At 35.1% G+C, this 23,919-nt stretch overlaps 1 protein-coding gene across 2 annotated transcripts in view; it reads left to right on the forward strand.

Moving 5' to 3' along the window:
* Nucleotides 1–21,792, forward strand: part of LOC106879150 (metal cation symporter ZIP8) — a 24,758-nt gene extending 2,966 nt beyond the window's left edge. The window contains exons 2-9 of one of the 2 annotated variants that reach the window (XR_008264244.1): nt 8,571–8,730; nt 10,682–10,851; nt 12,461–12,589; nt 14,562–14,603; nt 15,112–15,336; nt 16,660–16,864; nt 17,795–17,988; nt 18,454–18,583. Coding sequence is in view for 1 of the 2 variants with exons in the window: in XM_014928588.2 (XP_014784074.1) it covers nt 8,571–8,730; nt 10,682–10,851; nt 12,461–12,589; nt 14,562–14,603; nt 15,112–15,336; nt 16,660–16,864; nt 18,454–18,641; nt 21,379–21,531 (1,272 nt within the window). In the remaining variant the exon portion in view is untranslated. Of the gene's footprint in view, nt 1–8,570; nt 8,731–10,681; nt 10,852–12,460; nt 12,590–14,561; nt 14,604–15,111; nt 15,337–16,659; nt 16,865–17,794; nt 17,989–18,453; nt 18,642–21,378 lie in introns of those variants that run through there. The other variant, XM_014928588.2, reaches the window with a different exon arrangement.
* The last annotated feature ends 2,127 nt before the right edge of the window (nt 21,793–23,919 follow it).

The raw sequence follows: 23,919 nt of genomic DNA on the forward strand, positions 1-23,919 counted from the left end.
TAGAAGACACTTGCCCAAGATGCCATGCAGTGGGATTGAACCCGGAACCATGTGGTTGGTAAGCAAGTTACTTACCACACAGCCACTCCTCACTCGGATTTTTCCAGTTTCTTTTTCACGGTTTTCGAAATGATTGGGGAAAGTTTTTATGAAAAAAAAAAAAAATTGAAAATTTATGAGGTTTTTACTTCCTCTCCTCTACACCTCCCTCTGGACCGATTCTGGCCCAATTTTTTGTTTTTGTTTTGTAATATTCACTTAAAAACGATGGGAGAAGTCTTTTCAGTAAAAATGAAAAAAAACATCAGTGTCCACTCTTAGCATCATTCTTCGAAATTCATCACCATTTAGTAAATTGCCAACATCAGTAGGGGTATGATATACAATCAGCTGTTTAATTACAATTGATTTACATTTAGTTAAACATCAAGTCTTTTGACTATAATTTAACATCAACTTCAGATCTTATCAAAACAGCATCCTACTCTTGTTACCCTGCCTTATTTGAAGGCTCCTCTTTGTTCAGATTTGTCCATTCTGTTAAAGCTCCTTTAGTTTTCTTATGAAATTAGGAACTCCTGTCAGCACAAGAATTGTCTAAGGAGAATGCTGAATAAAAAGGTTTTGAAAAGTTTTCACATCTGCAACAATCCAAACCACCATTATGCAATGGCCTAGGTTTGTACCTAGATAAGCTCATCTGACAAATTAACATTGTATATTATCTCAAATTTTTTGTTTTACATGAAGGTCAGGCCAAAATCAGAGGATACAGGATTGCTTTTTAAAAAATAGATGTGTTTTGCTATCAACATACAAGGCATTTGTATGTCTTTGATATTATTAAGAAGACTATGCAAATTTTATATCTTTGCCAAGATAGTCATTGGAATGTGAAGATCAGTTAATGATGCTATGAAGAGCAACTAATTTTGTACTAATCTAAATCGTTAATATTAATAAGTTTCACATAGATTCTCTATAAGTCTTTCAATAAAATTCAGTACTTGGACTGGATAACACTCTTTACAATGTTCAACTTGACTTGTACACTTCTAAAAGTGCTATGAATTGCTTGAGAATTCTTTTCACAGTTATTTGTATGTTAATAGCCAACCAAAGATGGCCTCCAAAGGTGAATTGTGTATAATGTTATATGGAAAATTACAAGTGTTTTTTGGTTTCAAGTCAACCCTGATTGGGCTACGGCATTCCAGCAATGACTTCCTAATGCCAACCACTCTACAGTGTGTGCTGGGTGCTTTTAATGTGGCACCGCACAAGTATTTTTATGTGATACTGGCATGAGTGCTTTTTACATGGCACCAGCACTTGCCTCTTGCAGGCCAATCCTCTTCACTAGGAGTGGCCTTAACACTTCTGCTGTGAAGGACAGGTCTTTTTGAATACAGCAAAGCGCCAGGTATTTTGGTCCTTTGTCATCTTGTGTGAAAGGTCCAGTATCCTGAAGTTGTCTTTCAGTACTTAGTCCCACATTTTCCTGTGTCTCCCTCTTCGATCTGCTTTGAGAGATCAACACTTTATGGAGCTGTTGGCATCCATCTGCATCACATGACCAAACCAGTGCAGTCCTCTCTAGTGCACTGCATCTAATTCCTCTTACACCTAACTTTTCTCTTAATGCACCAGCACTCTGTCGAACATGTACACTTACATTACACATCAAGTAAAACAAAGTTGGACAGAATTTATCTTTTGCAATAGTACAAAATTTAAAATGAGAAGTATCAACCATCTGACATATCTATCTATTTATCGTTTTCCCCCATCACAACAGCAACAGCAATATTGTACTTAGTATTTGTTGCTTATTTTCTCATTACTTGCCTCTTACTTGGTAGATGAACCATTAATTAAGCTCTCAAATAGAGAGAAGAGGGGAATGTTTTTTGTGTGTAAATAAAAACCATGAAGTTATGTGTATCTTCTCTGGAGGATGTACTGTCAAGCTGAAGTAATACAACTTACTATAAACATTGTTATTGTGTTAATAATAACCAAGGTCTTTCGAACAGTCTTCATCTTCACAGCTTATTAGAAAATGTCTGTGTGTGTGCGTGTATGGAAATTTTGGCCTACAATGAAAGTAGATAGATTTTCTTGGCTTCTTTACAAAATGTATTGTTTCAAGTGAATCACTCATTAACAAATTGTTATTTATCCCTCAACTCCCTGGTCAGTTCTGGTCAAGCAAACCTATGATTAAAGGCATTCCAGATATGATCATACCATCCTTTTTAAGTGTATGTAGGTCTACGTTGTCCCCTGTGTCCTTTTCTTTTCAAAATGCTAGGGTATGATTTGAGGGAAGCAAACATATAGAGACTTTCTCTTATAAGTAAAAATTCAGTTAGAAGTAAATGAATATTTAACGTTCTGCTATTTTTTCCTTTTTTTTTTTTTTTGTTATTTATTTTGGGTAACAAATATGTCTCTCTATTTGTATATTCATGTATGTATACAGTGTGCCAGGCAACATTTTTATCTTATGTTTTGGAAAGGAGGGAAGGCAGTGTCCATGACACTTACTAAGCCTCCAAGACAGGTGGGAGGGAGGAAGATATTCTCTAACTTGAAGACAGGCTTGAATACCTGCAACAGAATGGGCTCGGCTAAAAGCACCTAAGATGCTAGATAGTGATGTTAAGCTAACTGGCAGGTCAAGTTTACCACTCATGTTGGCCTTGATGAGATCTGAAGTCAGAACACAAAGTACTGGAACAAACACTGCAAAGCATCCTATCTGATGTTTTCATGGTTCCACCAATCCACTGCCCTGGTTTGGTATTTTTTTTTTCTATTTCTATCTTCAAAGGGTGAAAGGCAAAGTTGACCTCTGCAGGATCTGAACTCAGACTGCTGATAGTTGGAACAAATCCTGCATAGCGTTCTGTCTGACACTCTAATGATCCTGCCAATTTGCTGCCTAAACTGAAAACAACAAAACACAATGAAAATATATGATATCAGACATAAAAACAATGTACTTCCAGAAAATAACAAGTTACACATTCAGCTAGATACATCAAGAAAACAAGCTCGTCAGCAAAACTGTCCTTGGCTCAAATGACAATATTAATACCTCTATGGAAGTGAGTGGATGCCAGGATCAGGTAGGATATCTTGCTCCCTCAAACTATGTCCATGACAATGAATCTTTGGCCCTGTGGAGCCACTGATCAGGCACCCTTGGACACACTCTAGATACAGCAGTCAGTCATTAGGGGGCCACATGTTGGATGTCACATGTTAATGAATATTTTCAACCATTCCTGGGTTGCAAGGGCCATGTGGGAGGGAGTGGAGCCCCACTGGAACATGCATATTCCACACACCCTAACTTACACTCTGATTCATTCACTGTTTTGAAAATGTCATGTGCTATTGAGATATACCTCTTTATATTCTCATTTTTAGTCCCTATCAAGATCAGATTTACTTTTCATTCTTCCAGGTCAATATAATAAGTAGAAGTGAAATCCTGTGGCGAGGTCAATATAATCCACTTTAACCTTCTAAATGTGAGGCCTTGCATCCATGTTGGAAATCCATATCATTGTCATGAGTAACATTTTAGTATATTTTAGTGTGTGTGCATGTAATTTTGGCTAAAATACAATAATAATCTCAATACTTGCCCTTTTTAAGTGTCAATAACATAGAAATTGTACAAGTATGATGTCCTCATATCTTGAGAAACTTGTTTGCTTGGGATTTATGTTAAAGCTTGAGGAATTTGGTGTTGAACATCAAAAGATCTTGTAATGTAAGAAATTTTTTCAGTTCACCTGAGAGATATTACTAAAATTCCTTTAGGGTAATTTATGTGTATAGAGCTGCTTGTTTCAGGCTTCATTATTGAAGTTTGCATAATTTGTATTTGTTAGTAGTAAAGATTATTTTACCCCACATGATGTTATGCAGTAATGGTATCTCAAAAACTCAAATATGTTTGTTTATACTTGCGTACATGGACGTGATTTAATTTTCTCTTTTCCTTATATACACATTTGCACATTCTCTTGTACATATATGCATAAACCTGTGTCGTGTTCTTTCTGTTGGCTGATGGTGGAGGTGGTGGTGGTTGGAGAGCTAAATTTTCCCCAAACTTGTGTTGTGTGTGTGTGTGTATGTTTTTTTCATACATCTCTCTCTCTCTTGTGATCCTTTTGATTTTGGAGAAGTTAAACTTGTGAAACAAATAAAAGGGCTCATGGAATCTCATGTTTGACCCAAACTAAATAAATGTTAGAGTAAAAAAAGGAAAAAAAAAAGCATTTATTGCTACAATATTAGACTTATCAGCTTATATATACATATAGTCTTAAGTTCAAATCTACTGAAAGTAATTTGATATGTATTTGAGTATTGCATTTAATTCTCTATGCCCTTGTTCACTTTTCAGTCAAGAATATGTACTAAGTAATCAAGAAATTTTACTTGTGATAGATTGGCTTTCTGTCTAGTAGGTCACCTTATCTAGTTAAGAGTCCAGAATTTAACATGCATTATAGGCTCAGGCGTGGCTGTGTAGTAAGAAGTTTGCTTTGCAACCACATAGTTTCAGTCCTAGCCTCACTGTGTGGTATCTTGGGCAAGTACCTTCTATAGCTTAAGCTAACCAAAGCCTTGTGAGTAGATTTAGTTGACAGAATCTTAAAGAAGCCTGTTATTATATGTTTGTGGTATATGTATGAGGTGGCGAGTTTGATTCCTGTATTGGGTTGTGTGTTATGTTCTTGAGCAAGACACTTTATTTCAGTTGCTCCAGTTCACTGAGCTGTTAAAATGAGTTGCAATGTCACTGGTGCCAAGCTCTATTGGCCATTGCCTTTCTTTTGGATAACATGAGTAGCATGGAGAGGGGAGGCTGGTATGCATGGGCAACCTCACTTGGATTTGTGCCTCAGAGTGTAACTTTCTGAGTGTAATCCCATGGGCATTCATTACTAAAGGGTTTATTTTTTTATATTTTTGTGTCTTGATATTATGTGATTGTTTTAAATGAATGCCACTAGGGAGGTAGGCTGGTCTGATGATTAATTACAAATTGATTTATTACACGCTTCTTTACTAATTCTTCCTTCATAAGCCTAAAACTGAATTTGGACAGCTCTTTATACTTAACATTTCATCACTCTTGTAATTTTCTGTCTGTATAGAGGTTGGTTTGATGAAGTTCATGGAAATGATCATAATCATAATCATTTCCATGCATGTATCGGTTGGACAGAGATTATTGAGGCAGATATTTTACAGCCAGATGTCAGGCATGTTCTTGCAGAATATTGTAAGACGTCTGACACTGCTTGTATGACAGTGGCTCTCCTTTACAACTCATGTGTGGTGTCAAGACAAGGAGACACATACATATACTCACTCATGCTTACACGTGTGTGTGTGTATGTGAGCATTGGGCTTCTTTCAGTTTCTGTCTATCAAATCTACTCACAAGGCTTTGGTTGGCCTAAGACTATAGTAGAAAACACTTTGTCAAAGTACTACACAGTGGAACTAAATTCAAAACCATGTGGTTAGGAAGCAAACTTCTTACCACTCAACCACACCTGTGCCTACATGGCTACACCCTCTGTTCTAAAATTTCATTTTTGCATACACTTGCAACTCTTAAAATATGACAATGAACTTTTTAATTTTGTAAAGCGGCTCATAAAATTTGATAGTATCTTTGTCTGTATTATATAATATAACTATGAAACGATGGTACCGGTGTAGTATGTGATCTACATAGATGTTTCTGGTATGGCTTGTGATCTACATTTAAAATTCATCTATTTACTCAACTTCTGGTTGGTTTGGTATATAAACCAAAAAAAACTTTTATGATTTAAACATTTTTAGTCCTGAGCCTATTCAAAGACGTCGTGATGAGAGCTAAAGAATTAAATGTTTAACTCACTCTTCTAATTATAAGTACAAATTTATAACAAAATTTTGAATATTATTTACATTTGATGGATATTTGTCCTCATCTTGTTTGTTGTTAACACGTTTCGGCTGATATACTCTCCAGCCTTCATCAGGTGTCTTGGGGAAATTTCGAACCTGGGTTCTCATTCCTAAAGTATTTTTTGATATTATTATTATTATTATTATTCAGTTCACTGCCTGGAATCAAACTCGGAATCTTGGGGTTAGTAGCCTGTGCTCTTAACCACTACGCTATATGCCTGTGGGCTGGCGTAGTGGTTAAGAGCCGCTATATTTTTATATATAAAAAATACAAAAATGGAACAAGAACGCAAAACGTCCAGACAGGTAATAACAAAAAAGTGACAACAGAGCATCCAGACAGATGATACAAAGAAAACAAGGACGGGTCATTCAGAGTTTTCTTTCCTCAGTTGAGTTCCAGATTATCTTTGCAATGGAGTTTGATGTAGCTACCCTCATTTGCACCTCTTACTGTGAGGTAGGTTCATCTGGGACTCTCAACAGGAAGAGGTCCAGCTTTGATTTAAAAACGTCTACATCTACTTTGTGCAGGTTCCACAGGCTCTTGGGGAGAATATTAAAAAGCTGTGGGCCCCTGAAACCCAGGCTGTTGCAGTAACTGGTCCTGAAGTGCAATGGCGTTGCTGAGATCTTTGGCACTATGCAATGTCATCCCGTTCTGGTATTGGTGTAGCTTTCAATGCCAAAATTGGCACAATTCCTTCCAGGATTTTCCAGATGTATATTATTGCATACCTCTCCCGCTTTCTCTCCAGGGAGTAGAGTCTTAGCTGTTTCAGCCTTTCCCAGTAGCTGAGCAGTTACAAAGAGATGATCTTCTTTGGATTGCTTCAAGGTCCACTGTTAATTTCACACTGGTGGGTGACCATAGCTGTGAGCAGTAATCCAGGTGGCTGAGGACGAATGTCCTTCAGAGGACCATCATGGTTTCCTTATCTCCGGTTCTGAATGTTCTCAGGATCCATCCAGCCAGTCGTCTACACTTTGTCGCCATCCTGGTAATGTGCACTTGGAAAGAGGTATCATCACTCATGTCAATACCCAGGTTCCTCACTGATTTATGCTCTGGGATTGAAATTCCCTGTGGATCAGTGTACTCTGTAAGTTTCATATTCAGTTTTGGACACTGGTAGCACAGGGCTTGGAGTTTTTGAGCATTAAACTGCATATTATTATCTTCAACACATCTGTAAATTGAGTCCAACTCCTGCTGCAAATGTGCAACATCGCTGGGGTTCTGTATTTTCTGTGAGACTTTTGTATCATCTGCGTAGCTTGCAAGGGTGGCTATCTGGGCACTTTAGGGCATATCTGAGAGGGCCACTATAAAAAGCAGTGGTCCCAAGACAGTGCTCTGTGGAACACCACTCACTATTTGTGTTTTCATTTTCATAGAGGTGGCTCCATTAGCCACTACTGCCTGACTCCTATCTTTCAGAAAGTCATGTTACCACTCTCCAAGTTTTCCAGCTATGCCGAGATCACACAATTTGTGGCGTATCATACCATGATCCACTTTGTCAAAAGCTTTTTCAAAATCAGGGTATATTATGTCCACATTTGAGTTGTTGAGTAACTGCCTCAACACCCAGTCATAATGTAGTAAGAGCTGGGTCAGGCAGCTCCTACCTGGTCGAAAGCCATGCTGGGTATCACTCAGCAAGTTGTTTTCTTCAAGGAATGCGATTAGCTTCCCTCTGACTATCTGTTCCATGACTTTGCTGATGTGTGAATTCAGAGAGGTAGGCCTACATATATAAAGTACTAGGCTTTAAAAAAACAGTCTTGGGGTTGATTTGTTTGACTAAAACTCTTCAAGTCAGTGCTCCAGCATGGCTGCTGTGAAATGACTAAAACCAGTTAAAGAATAAAAGTGTAAAAGTATATATATATATTCTTCATATGTGTGCAGTAATCTATATATATATATATATATATATATATATATATATATATATATATATATATATATATATATATATATTCATATGTATTCAGTAATCTATCTGTCTATATATTTCATCATCATTAATGATTAATGTGTATATATATAAATAGCTAGATTGACACTGGCATACGTATGATGGACGAGTGTTCCAGTTGACTGACCACTAAAAAGACCTACTCAATGAATTACAATGTGAATAGTTGAGTACTCCACACACACTTGTATTCAGGCAGTCAGTATTACAGAGAGTGTGATGTGACTGGTTCCATAAATCTCAGACCATCCAACAAGCTTTCACAGAGTTTCCCTACAGTCAATTTCACTGTCATGTGTAAAAGGAAACTTGGCCAAGGTGCCATGCAACAGTCGGAATCAGTAACACTTGGCACCAATGCTGGATAGAAAGATTTGTAGGTGCCTGGTATTTGATTATGTCCATTTCATTCCGTATTTAAATTTTATGTTCATTTTGATTTCATCTCTTCAAGCTTGATAAAAATAAGTATCTGTTGAATTCGCACTGAGATTGATATAATCAACTTCATTATATGAGGCATGAGCACAGTAAACAAAATATATACATATATGTCATAAACACACTTGTTTACCTATTTATTTGCAGTGCATGAATTCCAGCAGTCTCCTCTTTCTGTACAACTTCTCCATTGACTGTAATATTACACGAGATGACCTATTGCTTCTATCACCTGCCATTCTGCACCAATTATACACCTGTAAAACTGTTCCTGTAGGTAACCAAAAGTACAACAAATCTGCTGAAGGTATTATACCCAACCTTTCCATATTTTTCACTACCTTTGATATATTTTATAATTACACACATTAATTTTTATTGATTTCTCTCCAGTCTGTCACCTGTGTTGTAAATTTACTGTGAAATATACCTACCTTGTAGTTGCAGCTGGAACAGAGGGTTTTCTGTCTAGATGTTCTTGATGCTTTGAGAGGGTAGAAACAAAGCTCTGTTTTATATAACTACTAGCCATGAACCATCTCTCTATAAGCCCATACAATATGTTCACCTTTTGAGCCTACCTCCTGCATATGTAAAATCTTAATCCACTTCCATTTTTTCTATCACTGTTCCAGTGGGCTTGTGCCCAACTCCGATCAAGCATTCCTGACTTCTCTATTCTCCTCTCATCACTTATATTGTCTCCCCACTTCCTCAGGCTCCTTACTAACCAATATATCCTGTCCTTTCTTCTCTGAATGTTGGCTCTCTAGAATTCCCATTCAGGACATTCTTCCTGTAGCCATCAGCTTGCAACTATTCAAGAGGAACGTTAATCACATGTATCTAACCATCCTCGGAGAGTCTACAAAGGTTGTGGGCATAGTCCCTTCCTCCTAACCAAACAAATGAAAAATACAAAGTATTGGGTGGAGTACCCCGATAAACTTGTACAAACAGAAAAATGTTATTTGAGGTCAGAATAGTTGTAATGATGATAATAATTATTAGTGGTGGTGATGATAATAAAAGAAGTTATATTCAATTGTTACCATAGTTAAACCGTTTCAAAGCTGAAAATCTGACTAGATGTTACTGTCTCTGACTAGCCACACTGCAAGTTCTGTGTATTGCTTGTATTTATTTTATTATTTTTATTGAGTGTCTATAGTGGCTGAGTTAATAGGATTTCTGGCTGTCAGTTGAAAAGCCAGCACTTTGTATTCTATCACCAGCATTGTGATGTGTCCTTGAGTAAGATACATAGCTGTCCATTTAAGTGAAAGCTGATACTTCAGATCTGTACAGCTCACTATCAGAAAAAAAAAGAATGAAAGAAAAAAATACCTTTACAACTGTTTGCCTTTTGTCAACACTGATCAAGGGTAGATTTATCATCAAAGTAATTTCAGCTGTGACAATCCATCTCTTTTTCAGATGTCTAAAACTACAAGGTGGTATCAAAAGGTTCCCGGACTAGTTATGTTTAATAAAAAATAACACATTTACCTTAGTTTTAACATCATCTCCTTGAAAATAGTTACCTTGCACAGCAATACACCACTTTCAGCATTTCTGCCACTTTTGGAATCTGGCCTGGAAATTGTTTTCCCTAAGTGAGTTGAGGTCCTTCTGCGATTCACTCTTGATCTCTTACTTGGAAATAGATGGGGGTTGGTGATATAACACGAAGATTATCTGAATAACTTAGCTTCAATAGATCAAGAAGAGAGAAGCTTAGAAAATAAACTATCTTTATCTACATTGCAAAATTGAAATTAGTAACTTATAGGACATAAAACTAAAACCCACTTGTTCTTGCCACCACAAAATATTATTCTCTGGTAAAATCATGGGAAAATCAGCATGCTGATGACTGACTGAAGAAGCCCACTTGAAAATGTAAATAAGCAAATATTACTTAGATAATATAATAAACTTCTCTCTGACTATTTTCACTTGGGAATCCCAATGCTTAAATTATAACTATCATAGATCAAAAAGGTGTATTCATAGAATGATGTTTATATTTAGTTTCAGTACACATGACCTGAACAAATGAGTTTGAGTAAAACCATTCTACCCACCCTTTTAGTAATACATTTACTGACATGCACACCTGCACAAACACACTGATAGTAATAAACATCCACACACACACACACTACTTGTATACATATGGAACATGTGCATAGCTACACCCTTTAAGGAGAAAAAAACTAATGTTGATTTCAGGTATTTTCAATGGTTTCTTTCAGCATGGGGATTTGGTTTCTTGTTTGTGACACTTATCAACCTGTGCGCTCTTTGTGGTGTGGTCGTGCTGCCAGTCATGAATACACGTGTCTATAAAAAAGTCTTGCTCTTCCTTGTTGCTTTGGCTGTGGGAAGTCTTGCAGGAAGTGGACTTCTTGTCCTAATTCCAGAGGTAAGTTATCAAATTTTCAATACTCTTCAAATTTATTTCCTCTTGCAGATGTTTTTTTTATAAATGATCTTATATATATATATATATATATATATATATATATGTGTGCACAGGAATGCCTGTGTTGTAAGAAACTTGCTTCCCAATTACATTGTTTTATGTTCCGATCCACTTGGGCAAGAATCTTCTACTACGGTCCTGATCAAAGCCTTGCGAGTGGATTTGGTTATAAGAAACTGAAAGGAACCCATCGTGTATGTGTGTGTGTATGTATGTATATACACACACACACACACACACACACACATAAAAGAGTGAGTAGACAAATGAAAGAATAGGGCACTTGATACATTCAGTAGGAGTTACATGCATTATTTAAAACAGTTTGATTCAATTCCTTGCTACTTCAAGTTTTACAGGCCCCTAACGGGAAGACTCCTTCAGGTTTCTAGAATGTCAAATTGGCATTCAACATTCCAAAAACCTGAAGGAGTAGGCTTTCTTTTAGGGGCTTTTGAAACTTGAAGTAGCATCAAACTGTTTTAAATAATGTGTATGTGTTTGTGTATTTCTTTGTCCCACACCACCACTTGATGACCAATGTTGATTTGTTTATGTCCCTGTAACTTTGCAACTTGGTAAAGAGACTCATTGAATAGGTACTGGGGTCAATTTATTTGACTAGCCTAGCATGGCTGCAGTCCAATGACTGAAACAAGTAAAAGATAATATATTGAAAAAAACAAAACAAAAAAACAAAAATAGAACAAGAACATAACAGGTGGCAAAACATGGAAAAAGGTAATATATATATATATTTGTTTTATACTTAGAAGTGATGTACATTACCAGAAATTCCAACATATCAGAAAAGGTTTTCCAAATGTGAAAATGTAATACTGCATCATTTGTGCATATGTATATATGCGCAGGTGATGCAGTATTACATTTTCACATTTGGAAAATCTTTTCTGACAAATGGAAATTTTCCACTCCTTCACAAATTTGTGGTCTTATTCTCATGTGTAAGTAGGGATAAATGATGGAAAGTTTGTGTCTCTGTAGTCCTTATATAAAAGATGTGGAAAAGATGAATGCAATTTGTTTATTTGATAGGAAATACTTCAGTTGACAGTTTTGATTAGAGAGCAGACTTCCTGGCTGAGGATTCGACAGTGTGACCCATTGCCTTGTTGCTGTAAGCTTGCCAAAACATGCTCGATGTCTCTGTAGCAGACTTCCAAACTTTAATGCAAAATTTCACATTGGCTCTTTGTTCCAACTTCCTGTCCGTGACAAAATTGCAGATTACAGCATACACATGAACACAAAACACAAATTTCACAACTTGCGAAATAAACACGTCACATGGCACACTGCCTCATGAAGGTCACTGCTAGCTCTCACTGCACATGCAACCATGTGCTGCCATTTGTTGGCGTGCTACAGAACTAGTCTGGGAACTTTTTGATACCATCTCATTTGATGATCAAATTAAATATACCCATACCATACTGTAATGAAATAGTGGATATCAGATATTCAAAACTGAAGTTCAAAATTAATATAAAACATCTTGATTTTGTAATTTTCTTGGTTCTCTTTCCAGGCCTTTGAACTTGTTGGTACACAAGAGGACCGACATGGTTATTTATGGATGAGCACGACAATTATGGGAGGGGTATATTTATTTTTCCTTATTGAAAGATTCCTAAAGTCAGCATTTGAATGGAAGAAGGTAAGATTTTTTTTGCTTTCGTTTTACTGTAATTTTTTCTTCTTAACTTTCCATCTATGTACATTATAGATACATCTGTTCCATTCTTTCTGACATTTTATAATATCTGATAACAATGTCTTCAATATGGTGATGCAAGGCAAAATGGTTGTTAAATTGATAATGGTACTGTCAGTTAGTACATAATTAGCAACATTCCTGGAGGGTGGTGAGTTGGCAGAATTCTTAGAACATCAGTCAGTGCATCTTACAGTATATAGTTAGGTTTTATTATACTTTGGGGTTTAAATCCTGCTGTGGTTGGCCATATCTTTCATCCTTCCACAGAAGCAAAAATAAAGTGCTTGTCAAGTACTAGCATTAACATAATTGACTATTTCCTCCTCAAAAATGTGTGGTCTTGTGGCCATGGAGAGAATAACAGAATTTCATCAGGTGGCAATCTTTTTACATATAACTTTACTTACAAAGCAACTGTTAAATCTATTTCTAAACATATAATGTAAGGGACTATGAAATAGGCTGTGCATTAGATTGTGCTAATGTGATCATCAGATACTATTTCATTTTAATTGCCTTAAATTCTGTTAGACCTATACAAACATGGAAAATTGAACATTGAAATGATAATGACATTTGTGTGGTGTAACTAAAGTATGTTGCAATAATATTCAGTGAGACAAAAAAAAGTTCAAATCCACACATGCTTCTTTGATTGTTCTGAGTAATTTTCTTAACCCTATAATGCCTACATTATCAGTATACATAAGAGTATATTATTTCAAGAATTATTAAAACATATAGAGTCCATTTTATGTACTACTACCCTTTCATTCACCTAGCTGTTGGGAATATGTACCATGTCTGGCAATGCTATCTGAAATAGACTGGCACTTTATGCAAAGAAAGATTTATCTCTCATCCACTAAATTTCATGAAACCAGAGTCTTACTTTGAAAAACTGTCAAAACATAGGAAGCCTTATATTAAGCAGTTAGGACAGTGTGTAATTGATGACTGATTTGTTAGGTTGCAGTAGTGAGCTTAAATACTTACATGAAATGAGAAGTGATGGTGAGAAGCCATTTCTGTGTTTCATTTTTGAAAGAGGGATATCATTTTCATTGAAGCCAATAGAGCTGAAATTTCATATTGAAATTTAGCTAAAGGTCAAGCAACTAACTCAGTTACATGAAATCATAATGAATTTTAAAGAAATACCCTGTTAGGTCCACAAATCAGATTTTATTCTATGTATTTTGTAATTGTTTGTTTTAGCTGAGGAAAATATTAGAATGGAAGCCTTTATGCATGAATTTTTAATAATTAACAATACTTTCTTTTCTTGAAAGGCCTAAAATAATCAGAAAAGTTCTTAAATTGTTACACATTGAATTTGATTGTCACTATTGGAAAAATAAAAAGGGACAAACTGATAACTCTTTCTGTTGATGACATTATATTCTATAATTGCTGAGACCCCCTTTGGTCATGACTGACCATGGGATTGCACCTAGAAAGTTACCCCCCCCCCCCCGAGGCACAAGTCCGGGCAAGGTTATTTATGGAAGACCAGCAGTCGCCCATGCATACCGGCCTCCCCTCTCCACGTCACCAGTGTTATCCAAGGGAAAGGCAAAGGGGCCGATACAGCTTGGCACCAGTGACGTTGCAACTCATTTCTACAGTTGAGTGAACTGGAGCAACGTGAAATAAAGTGTCTTGCTCAAGAACACAACACACAACCCGGTCCGGGATTCGAACTCACAACCTCACGATCGTAAGCTCGACGCTCTAACCACTGAGCCATGCGCCTTCACATTCTATAACTACAACTTGTATATTGACAAAAAGAAAACTTATAAAATAATTTTAAAAATATCTACGTTTTTTTCATAATTTCAGCTATATTCGCAAATGAGTTTTAACTTTAAAATCATTTTATTGTGTTTTGTTTCATCCCTTCTTTTAGAACAACAATGATGATGATGAAGCAGAATATAGCATGATAATGGTGAGTAAACATATTTCATCATTGTTTTAAAATTCAGATGCTTCAACACCAAATACACTTTTTAGCCTTCTGATATTGTTAACAGTAAGATGTGGATATTTTTTTTCCCTACTATATTCTAGATTCTAACAACAATTGAATTTCTGCCCTAAAAAAAACTTACTGTAACTCTGATTATGTTTTAAAAGCATATTTTTTTCTTAGTGTACATTATGCTACCTTAGTATTTTAGGTAGGATACACCAAGCTTTATTCCTGTCAACCTCTTCCAATAGGAGTTAAGGGAATTATAGCTTAACATTCATGACTTTATGGTGGTTGAATGTGATTGTACTTCTCATTAGAATTAAGGTGCATACCTTGTGAAGATATAGTGTAGAGCTTATATTGTAACTGTCTGTTATAGTTTTAAGCATCAACATCTTTTCAACAGCTACTCCAATTTTGATGTTTATCAAATTTTGTTGCCAAAGTGACTATTACCTGTTTCTTTTTTGCTCAATTTCAGGATAAAAACAAAAACCGCCAAATTAGTTGTGTGGAAGAAAATCCCAATATATCAGATATTGTTTGTTCTGTGAAATCCAAGACTCCTGTAGACAATGACACTGCAAAGCTGAAAGATCCTTCAAATTATCATGCGTCTGCTAGTCAATGCACATCAAGCTTGGGTCGAACTAACAGCAGTGAATTTTTAGATATACAAGTTAAAACTGAAACAAATTGTAATGATGTAAGTTCAAATCAAATCTTAAAATTCTCGTAATCTTTCATTATTGTTTAGTATCTTAAATTTCTATGTGAATATGATCAAGGAAGCAAAGTACCAGACTATATGCTTTGGTGTAAACTAACTCTGTATCTTTTGTAGGAGTTGATAAATAAGTACAAAACTTTGTATGTAATGAAAAGAAGTTAAAGCCCACTTATGTGTACCTTTCCTTCATCGGACACTAAACTCCGCTTGTGAAGACCTGTTGAGGCAAGTGAAATCGAAATCGAACCATATTCGATGACTGGCACCCATGCCAACCTCTCCTTCATTGGACACTAAACTCGGCTTGCGAAGACCTGTTGGGGCAAGTGAAAGTGAAATCGTGATGACACCTGTACCAGTGGAGCGCTAAGAGCACCGTCTGAGCGTGATCGTTGCCAGAGCAGCTGTCTGGCTTCCGTGCCAGTGGCACGTAAATAGCACCATTTGAGCGTGATCGTTACCAGCGTCGCCTTACTGGCACGTGAAAAGCCATTCAAGCGAGGTCATTGCCAGTGCCGCTGGACTGGCTCCTGTGCAGGTGGCACGTAAAATACACCATTTTGAGCGTGGCTGTTGCCAGTACTGCCTGACTGGCTTTCGTGCCGGTGGCACGTAAAAGCACCCACTACACCCTCGGAGTGGTTGGCATTAGGAAGGGCATCCAGCTGTAGAAACTCTGCCAAATCAGATTGGAGCCTAGTGTAGCCATCTGGTTCGCCAGTCCTCAGTCAAATCGTCCAACCCATGCTAGCATGGAAAGCGGACGTTAAACGCTGATGATGAATTTCATGTTAATTTAGTATGCACGGAATTGGTGTTGGATAACTCTACAAATTGGTATGTTTGCTTCTGTTGTTGGAAAAAGTATTTGGCATCTGGATCCTCTTTACTTTGCCAATGACTTAGTGGTGAATAGTATAGGAATGACACTGATCTTCAGTTAGGTAGATAAATCTTATAGCATTTGAACTCAAGACTTTGAGGCCAGTTGTGTAACACTGCAATAGTATTTCACACTTCTTAGTTATGTGCATGTTAATTAAGATATCTATCATGCTTTATAAAATTATAGTTTGATAAGTAGGTGCAGAAGCCATAGAATTGTTTGGAGGGAAAAGTGTGAGAATTCAATTTTGGAAAAGGATTGTGAGAGGTAATTTATGTATGAGATTTGTAGCAGAAAAGCACAATGTGAGAGAAATATGATATATCTCTTCAGATTTGATGGTGCTGACTACAATGATGTTTGATATACATTTTGTTTCATATTTATTTATTTTTTTATTTTTTAATCAACAGAACAGTCGTGGAGATTATAATGACTGCATCATTAAAACAAATAAAAAGAAACCAATCAAAACTGTTGCTTGGATGATTATATTTGGTGATGCTTTACATAATTTTATTGATGGCTTGTCCATTGGAGCTGCTTTCAGTTCTTCCGTAATGACTGGCATCAGTGTTTCTCTTGCTGTTATTTGTGAAGAACTACCTCATGAATTAGGTAAGAAACATTATATTTACAAAATGAAGCAGTGGCAAAAAGTTGAGATACATTTTTTAAAATCAAATATCAGGTTGTTTTTTTTTATTGTTGGCTTGACATTTTTAAGAGAGCTATGATCAATTGAATTGATCCTAATTAATGTTAGTACTTATTTTATTGACTCTAACAAAATAAAAGACAAAGATAGCTCCTATGGGATACAGCGATATGAAACTAATTACTGTATAGTATGCAGTCTGTTGATCTACTGTTTCAGCCATTATTGCACTGTTCTTAACACAAAGTAATATAAAGCAAAAATGTAACTAAATAAGAAATGCGACTGAAGCTTTGTGATTGAATTTGGTAGGCGGAAGTTACTGCCATGTGTGTATGTGCTTGTGCCTCTCTCCCAGAGAGAGAGAGAGAGAGAGAGAGAGAGAGGGGATACAAGAAATAATTAAACAAAGGGAATAGTTGTACAGTGGCATGAGGCCAAAGAGCTCTAACTGGATAGGTAAAACAGCTCTTTTTTTTTCTCTCTTAGAAACCAATTGCCCCTTCTGTTTTGCTAACCACATTGTTTTAGCAATTGCTCATGTATGCACAATACAATTTATGCTACATGATACTTCCTGCTTAACATCTAATATATATTGAATGCTGGAATTTGAAAGCTTGATATGCTTGAAGTTATCTATTCCATCCATTTTCTCCACTCCCTATTCCTAGGAAGGTCATAGGAGCATAGGTTTCAGGTGATTCCTCCATAGAATCCTCTCAGAAGCAATTGTCATTATACTTTCTGGCTGGATTCCCAAATGTAACCAACTGAGACTATGGATATCATCCAACCATCTCGTTCTTGGTCTACCCCTAGGCCCTTCTGCCAGTTGGCTTGGCTTGAAGAATGTCTTCACAACACTAATTCTCATCCTTGCCTTGCAGCATTGGGCAGCAAACCTATTTGGATGAGCCATGTAGCACCATGTCTTTTGCCAATATCAACCGACTGATCCTACATTCACTGATTGTGATACCACTTCCACAACAGTTGTGCATGTCATTCCAGTTCTTGAAAATTATGAAAAGAAGATGCGACTATACACACTCCTACCAAAGTCCAACACCCACATTGAAAGGTTTTGACTTAGCACCATTTACATATATCTGAGCATTTTAATAGGGACTTCACTGCAACTAGAATTTATTAACTTTTATGATTTATATCTAAATTAGTTCATCCAACAAATGCTGCTATGGCAAATGGGTGTTAAGATTTAATTTATGACAATGATGTCAGCAGAAAGCTCTATTCTGGAGAATCACAATAAAGAATATGATTACAGCAGAATCCCATTTGGTCATTGTGTTGTGAAGTGTTGATTTAACTCATCTTGTTGACTAAAATCTTTCTTGAAATTTTAATATTTTCACGAGACACATCAACTGTATTATCTAAAAGCATTATTTAGGATTATGATCCTACTTCACAAAGGTAATATCTTAACATTGAAGATTTCCAAAATGGAAATACACTGACTTTCTAATGAATTTTATGTCAATAATTATCTAATTGGTACTCCATTTCTTATCTTTCTTTGCAGGAGATTTTGCTATCCTTTTAAATTCTGGCATGACATTAAAAAGAGCTCTGCTCTTTAATTTCTTGTCTGCTTGTATGTGTTATGTTGGTCTTATATTTGGTATTGTATTGGCTGAAGTTACTGCAGCTCATACTTGGATATTTGGAGTAGCTGGTGGCATGTTTCTCTATATCTCACTTGTAGACATGGTAAGAGTTCAATTTTTTTGGTTTGTTTTTCATCATTAATCAATGGTTTTGTTGGAGTTGTAACAGTCACAAGTCAATTAGTTGGAATTTGGCATGATGAAGATTGTGACATCAGAACCTGGCTAAATGAATTCTATGATGAAACACTGTTGGAACATTCAGGCATTTCAGTGTGACACCATTGTTGAGTGATTAGTAGGACATTTTGATGTGACACCACTGTAGTGATTTGTAGGGCATCTCATACTAGAGTAAGGATTACATATCTAAGAAGTAACATATCACTGCCCTTTAACTTTAACCATAACCTAGCACCACAGTGATGTAATTAAAATTATTATGGTTCTTAACCACAAATACTGAAGTTATTAATGAAATACATTTATAAAATAGCAAATATTTCTGAATTCAGTTAAAGTGTTAATTGCTTAATCATTCTGGATTAAGTGTAACTATTCTTCAAATTGAGTGTGACACTCAAAGTTAAGTAAGTTTGTCAAAATAGATATAATTATCTGAAGACAAGCAAATTTCTCCTTCAATAATAGTAAAGCTATGGTTATTTTTCAAGCATCGGCTTTTATGTATTTAAATATGGCTGTCTTTCAAATAAATATTTGTGTAATTTGTCAGGAAATAAAACTTCATCATCAATAATAAAATGATAAAGAATCATAGGATTTATGTTAAGTCTTTCATTTTCAAATTTCTATTGAAATACACTGCTTTTATTTCAGTTAATTTTGAAAATAATGAAGAATTTAGTAAAGCAAGTTTGTTATTATGAAATTGTTGTTAGGAACATAAATTAACATCCAATTTTGATAGGAGATTTTAATTTAGATCACTACAAAACAGGAAATTTACATCATAGAACGAGGGGCAGATTAGTTAGTTTCAAAAGGGTTAAAGTAATTTTGTTCATTTGTTTTATCTCTTAAGATTTAAAATCTTAGTTTCTCTCTCTTGTTTGAATTTATCAATTTGCCATGTAATCATATATCATCATCGATTAACGTCCGCTTTCCATGCTAGCATGGGTTGAACGATTTGACTGAGGATTGGTGAAACCGGATGGCAACACCAGGCTCCAATCTGATTTGGCAGAGTTTCTACAGCTGGATGCCCTTCCTAACGCCAACCACTCAGAGAATGTAGTGGGTGCTTTTACGTGTCACCCGCACGAAGGCCAGTCAGGCGTAGTTCTGTGGTGCATGGAAAGATGTTTTATATGTGTAATTGTAAATTGAAGAGAGAATGTTTTGTAGACCTTTGAAACCAACTCCATATTTTTCAATGGATATATTTTACATGATGCTAAGTTTTGAAAATGCTCTTGAAATGCTTTAGGTAGAGAAATTGTTATTATTTGTTTAAGCTGTATTCATTGTTGATGATAGTGAAGCCAGATAAAGAAGGCAGGAGAAACAAACAGCATTTTACTTATTGATAAGTAGTTTACTGAACATGGAAAAAAGAAAAAATACTAGTAATCCCTCAACGATCGCAGGTGTTACATTCCAAACCCCACTGCGATAGGTGAAAATCAGCAAAGTAGAAACAGTACTGTACTGTATATTTATTATTACCAATTTTTATAATTGGTATATATTTATTTTATTATAACTGCAAAACAACACCACACACTCACCTCCCGAGTTTCGTTTTCCACACAGTATGTGCAATTCTTTGTTTACTTTCACCTACAGTACACTATGTATTTTCTTTTAATATATTTTAATTAATGTATTATACAGTGCAGTACTGTACTGTATTTTTATTTATTAGTTTATTAATTTTTAGGCATGAAAATGCTTATTTTACCACAGAAATAATTGAAATCTAAAAAAATATAAATACCTATCGGCTGCAGAAACCCATGATATACTGAGGTGTCTGCGATATAAATTTACATATATTAGCCAGAAAAATCCGCTATGTATGGAGGGCACGATAGGTGAACCGCAATAGAGCAAGTGATTACTGTATTTAATAATTTTAATCCTGTTTCCAATTTCTATAGCAAAAATTCTAATATGATTTTCAATTCTTAAGAATAAATTATGGAATGAAATAACTTTAAATATTCTATTCTGTAGAATATAATTTCATCAATTTGCATTAAAATTATTTTTACATTACATCTTACATTACATTTTTACATTTTATTTTAGAAGCATTTACTTTCTCATTCATTGAAAATCACTATTTTGTTATCATTGCTGCCATTGATATCATCGATACCAATATTATTTTTGTTACTGTTATCATTATCACCGTTAAGTTTTTTTAAATTTTTATTACATGAACGATTTTTATTCTGGCATATGTCTGATAGCTTAAATAACTTCCACAAATCTCACAAATCATCATCCTTTAACATCTGTTTTCCATGCTGCCATGAGTTGGGCAATTTGATCAGAGATGGCAAGCTGGGGAGTTGCACCAGGTTCCATCCTGATTTGGCTTGGTTTCTACAGTTGGATGCCCTTCCTAATTGTCAACCACTTTACAGTGTGTGATGGATGCTTTTAACGTGACACCAACAAAATTGCTTTTTGTGTGGCGCCAACACAGGACTCTTGCAGGCCAATCCTCTTCACCAGGGATAGTGGCCTTTCATTCAAATCAATATAGAAAACTAAAAGTTGAAGCTGTGATGTTAATGATATTGGCAACAATAAGGATTTTAAAATATATATATCACTTTGTAACTCGACTTTGTTTTACATTACAGATGCCAGAAATGAATCAAGTTGTAGAAGCCAAAGAAAACCAGGATGTTGGTAAAATGCAGCTGTTCATACTGCAAAATATTGGTATGATCATTGGTTTCAGCGTGATCTTATTAATTTCATATTATGCAGAGGATATTAACATTATCACTTGATAATGAATGCAGTCAACACTTTTTGAGCCTTAATTTCTGTCCATCATGTTATTTGAATTGTTTTGTTTTAATATAATTTAATCTATTTCCAAATAGATGAGATTGAGAGAGAGATAGAGAGAGAGAGAGAGAAAGAGTGCACATTCCCATTAGTTATATATTTTACATGTAAGTCAATTTTTATCAATGTTATAGTTTCTAGATTTTTATTATTTGTTTTTCGTTGAAGCATGTATATATATATATATATATATATATATACATACACACACACACATATATACAGTTTTTGTTTGTCAGACAGTAGCTCTAGTTTCGTTTTTCCTGCTGAGTCTATATGAAGGTACATGTCCATAATCTTTACAGACTGGCAAGCTAGAAGTGATAGAAGCTGTGTGTGTAAATGTACATACGAGAAGGTGGGGATATGATGGTGATGTTGATGATACATGGTGATAATGATGTTGATATATATATATGTATACTGGTGGATTGGATATATATATATATATATATATATATATATATATATATATATGTATACTGGTGGATTGGATATATATATATATATATATATATATATATAATCTTTTGTATTCTAGGCACAAAGCCTGGAATTTTGGGGGGAGGGTGCCAGTCAATTAGACCTACCTCAGTATGCAACTGGTACTTAATTTTATCAACCCCGAAAAGATGAATAGCAACGCCGACCTTGGCAAAATTTGAACTCAGAACGTAAAAACAGATGAAATACCGCTAAGCATTTTGCCTGGCGTGCTAACATTTCTGCCAGCTTGCATTATATATATATATATATTAGAAAGTATTATTTATTGCTGAATTTTGCCAAACAACCCAGCAGGAATTGATGTGATAATGTTTATATCTAAAGGGTTATTAAAACAATTTTTTAAATACTGTTAAACATACTTTTGGGCTTAGTATCACATTTCAATATACATACGCATTTGAGATTGTTGTCTACTATATGCTGAATATTCAGAAAATCTCTCTCTCTATATATATATATCACATTTCATTTTTTATAGACTCACACCCCAGCTAATATAGCTTTTACTGTAAATCTTATAAAAATGTTATAACTGACATTGGCTTTAAATGTAGTTATTTCTCCATGACATTGATCACCAAACATTGCTCATCAATACCCATGAATATTTTGACTACACTTTTTTTTTAACACATTGCTAATTTACTGACTTCAGTATCCTCATATTTACATATTTCCTACATTGACTGGTAATAATAAGTTTAGGTGCCTAAATGAACAGGTGGATTAGTGTATTTTTATCATTTCACCAATTTCTCATCCTTCAACAATTTAACATATTGAGTGTTACTTGTTAATTGTTTTGTTTTTTCTTCAAAGATCTGAAATTCAAAATATTACCATAATCCATTCACTCTTGTGTGCAAGGACACAATCTTGGTATCGTAAACTACTCATCAGTTTTCCCTTAGTCCAATGTTGTTTTTTTGTTCTATCATGCTATCAGTTATAAGGGTCAGGGAAGGTTCAGTACCTTACGTTAGGCACAGTCTGGTGCCAGTGGTGGGATAGGTTTAATCCCACAACTTGTTTAACCAAGAGTCTGATACCTTATCCATCTGGCCATTGCAACTCCACATGGCTGCAATGTAGTCAACTTATGTGTATATATATATATGTGTGTGTGTATGTGCGCGTGCATGTGTGTGTGTATAATTTATCTTGAGTGTTTTTAAGTGTAACAGTTTTAAAGTTCTTATTTTATTTATTGTTTATTTGTATTGAAGTTTTCTTTTAACAAGTTTTAAATCTCCAGCCTTTTAACCGTTAAGATTAACTGTGACAGTTGATGTGCTGAAAAATAGCTTCATTTATGAGCTATAACTGATTTGCTGAAAAGAAAAACAACAAAACAAACTTATCTATTTTTAAAACAAGCTAAATTAACTGAACTTATATTGATATGACATTCTCAAAATATGATACTTTGAAAAGTAAAAATAAATTTGTCACTTGTGCCTTTTCTATTTCTAATCTAACATATTTAATTGGTAAATGTTAGCTCTGGTTATTTAAATGCCATTTTGGCAAGTAAGAAGGTTGCAGATTCAGATCGTAACCATTGGAAATCTTTTAAAAGAAGGAATCATTATAATGGGTAAATCTTTGATAGGAAAATTCTGTGATTAGGTTATAATAATGGTGGTGGTAGTAATTAATAGTAGTGGTTGTACTTATTGATCTTTGAGGGGTAACTTTCATGTTTATTAAATATTATCTGATAGCAAATCAGAAAGGTTGAGATTTTTTAAAACATTGAACGATGTAATTTATTAAGGTTTTTTATCATTGATCTTGACTAATATAAAATTGTCTAG

The sequence above is a fragment of the Octopus bimaculoides genome, chromosome 5 (genome assembly GCF_001194135.2).
Source record: "Octopus bimaculoides isolate UCB-OBI-ISO-001 chromosome 5, ASM119413v2, whole genome shotgun sequence".
In the NCBI taxonomy this organism is placed as follows: domain Eukaryota; kingdom Metazoa; phylum Mollusca; class Cephalopoda; order Octopoda; family Octopodidae; genus Octopus; species Octopus bimaculoides.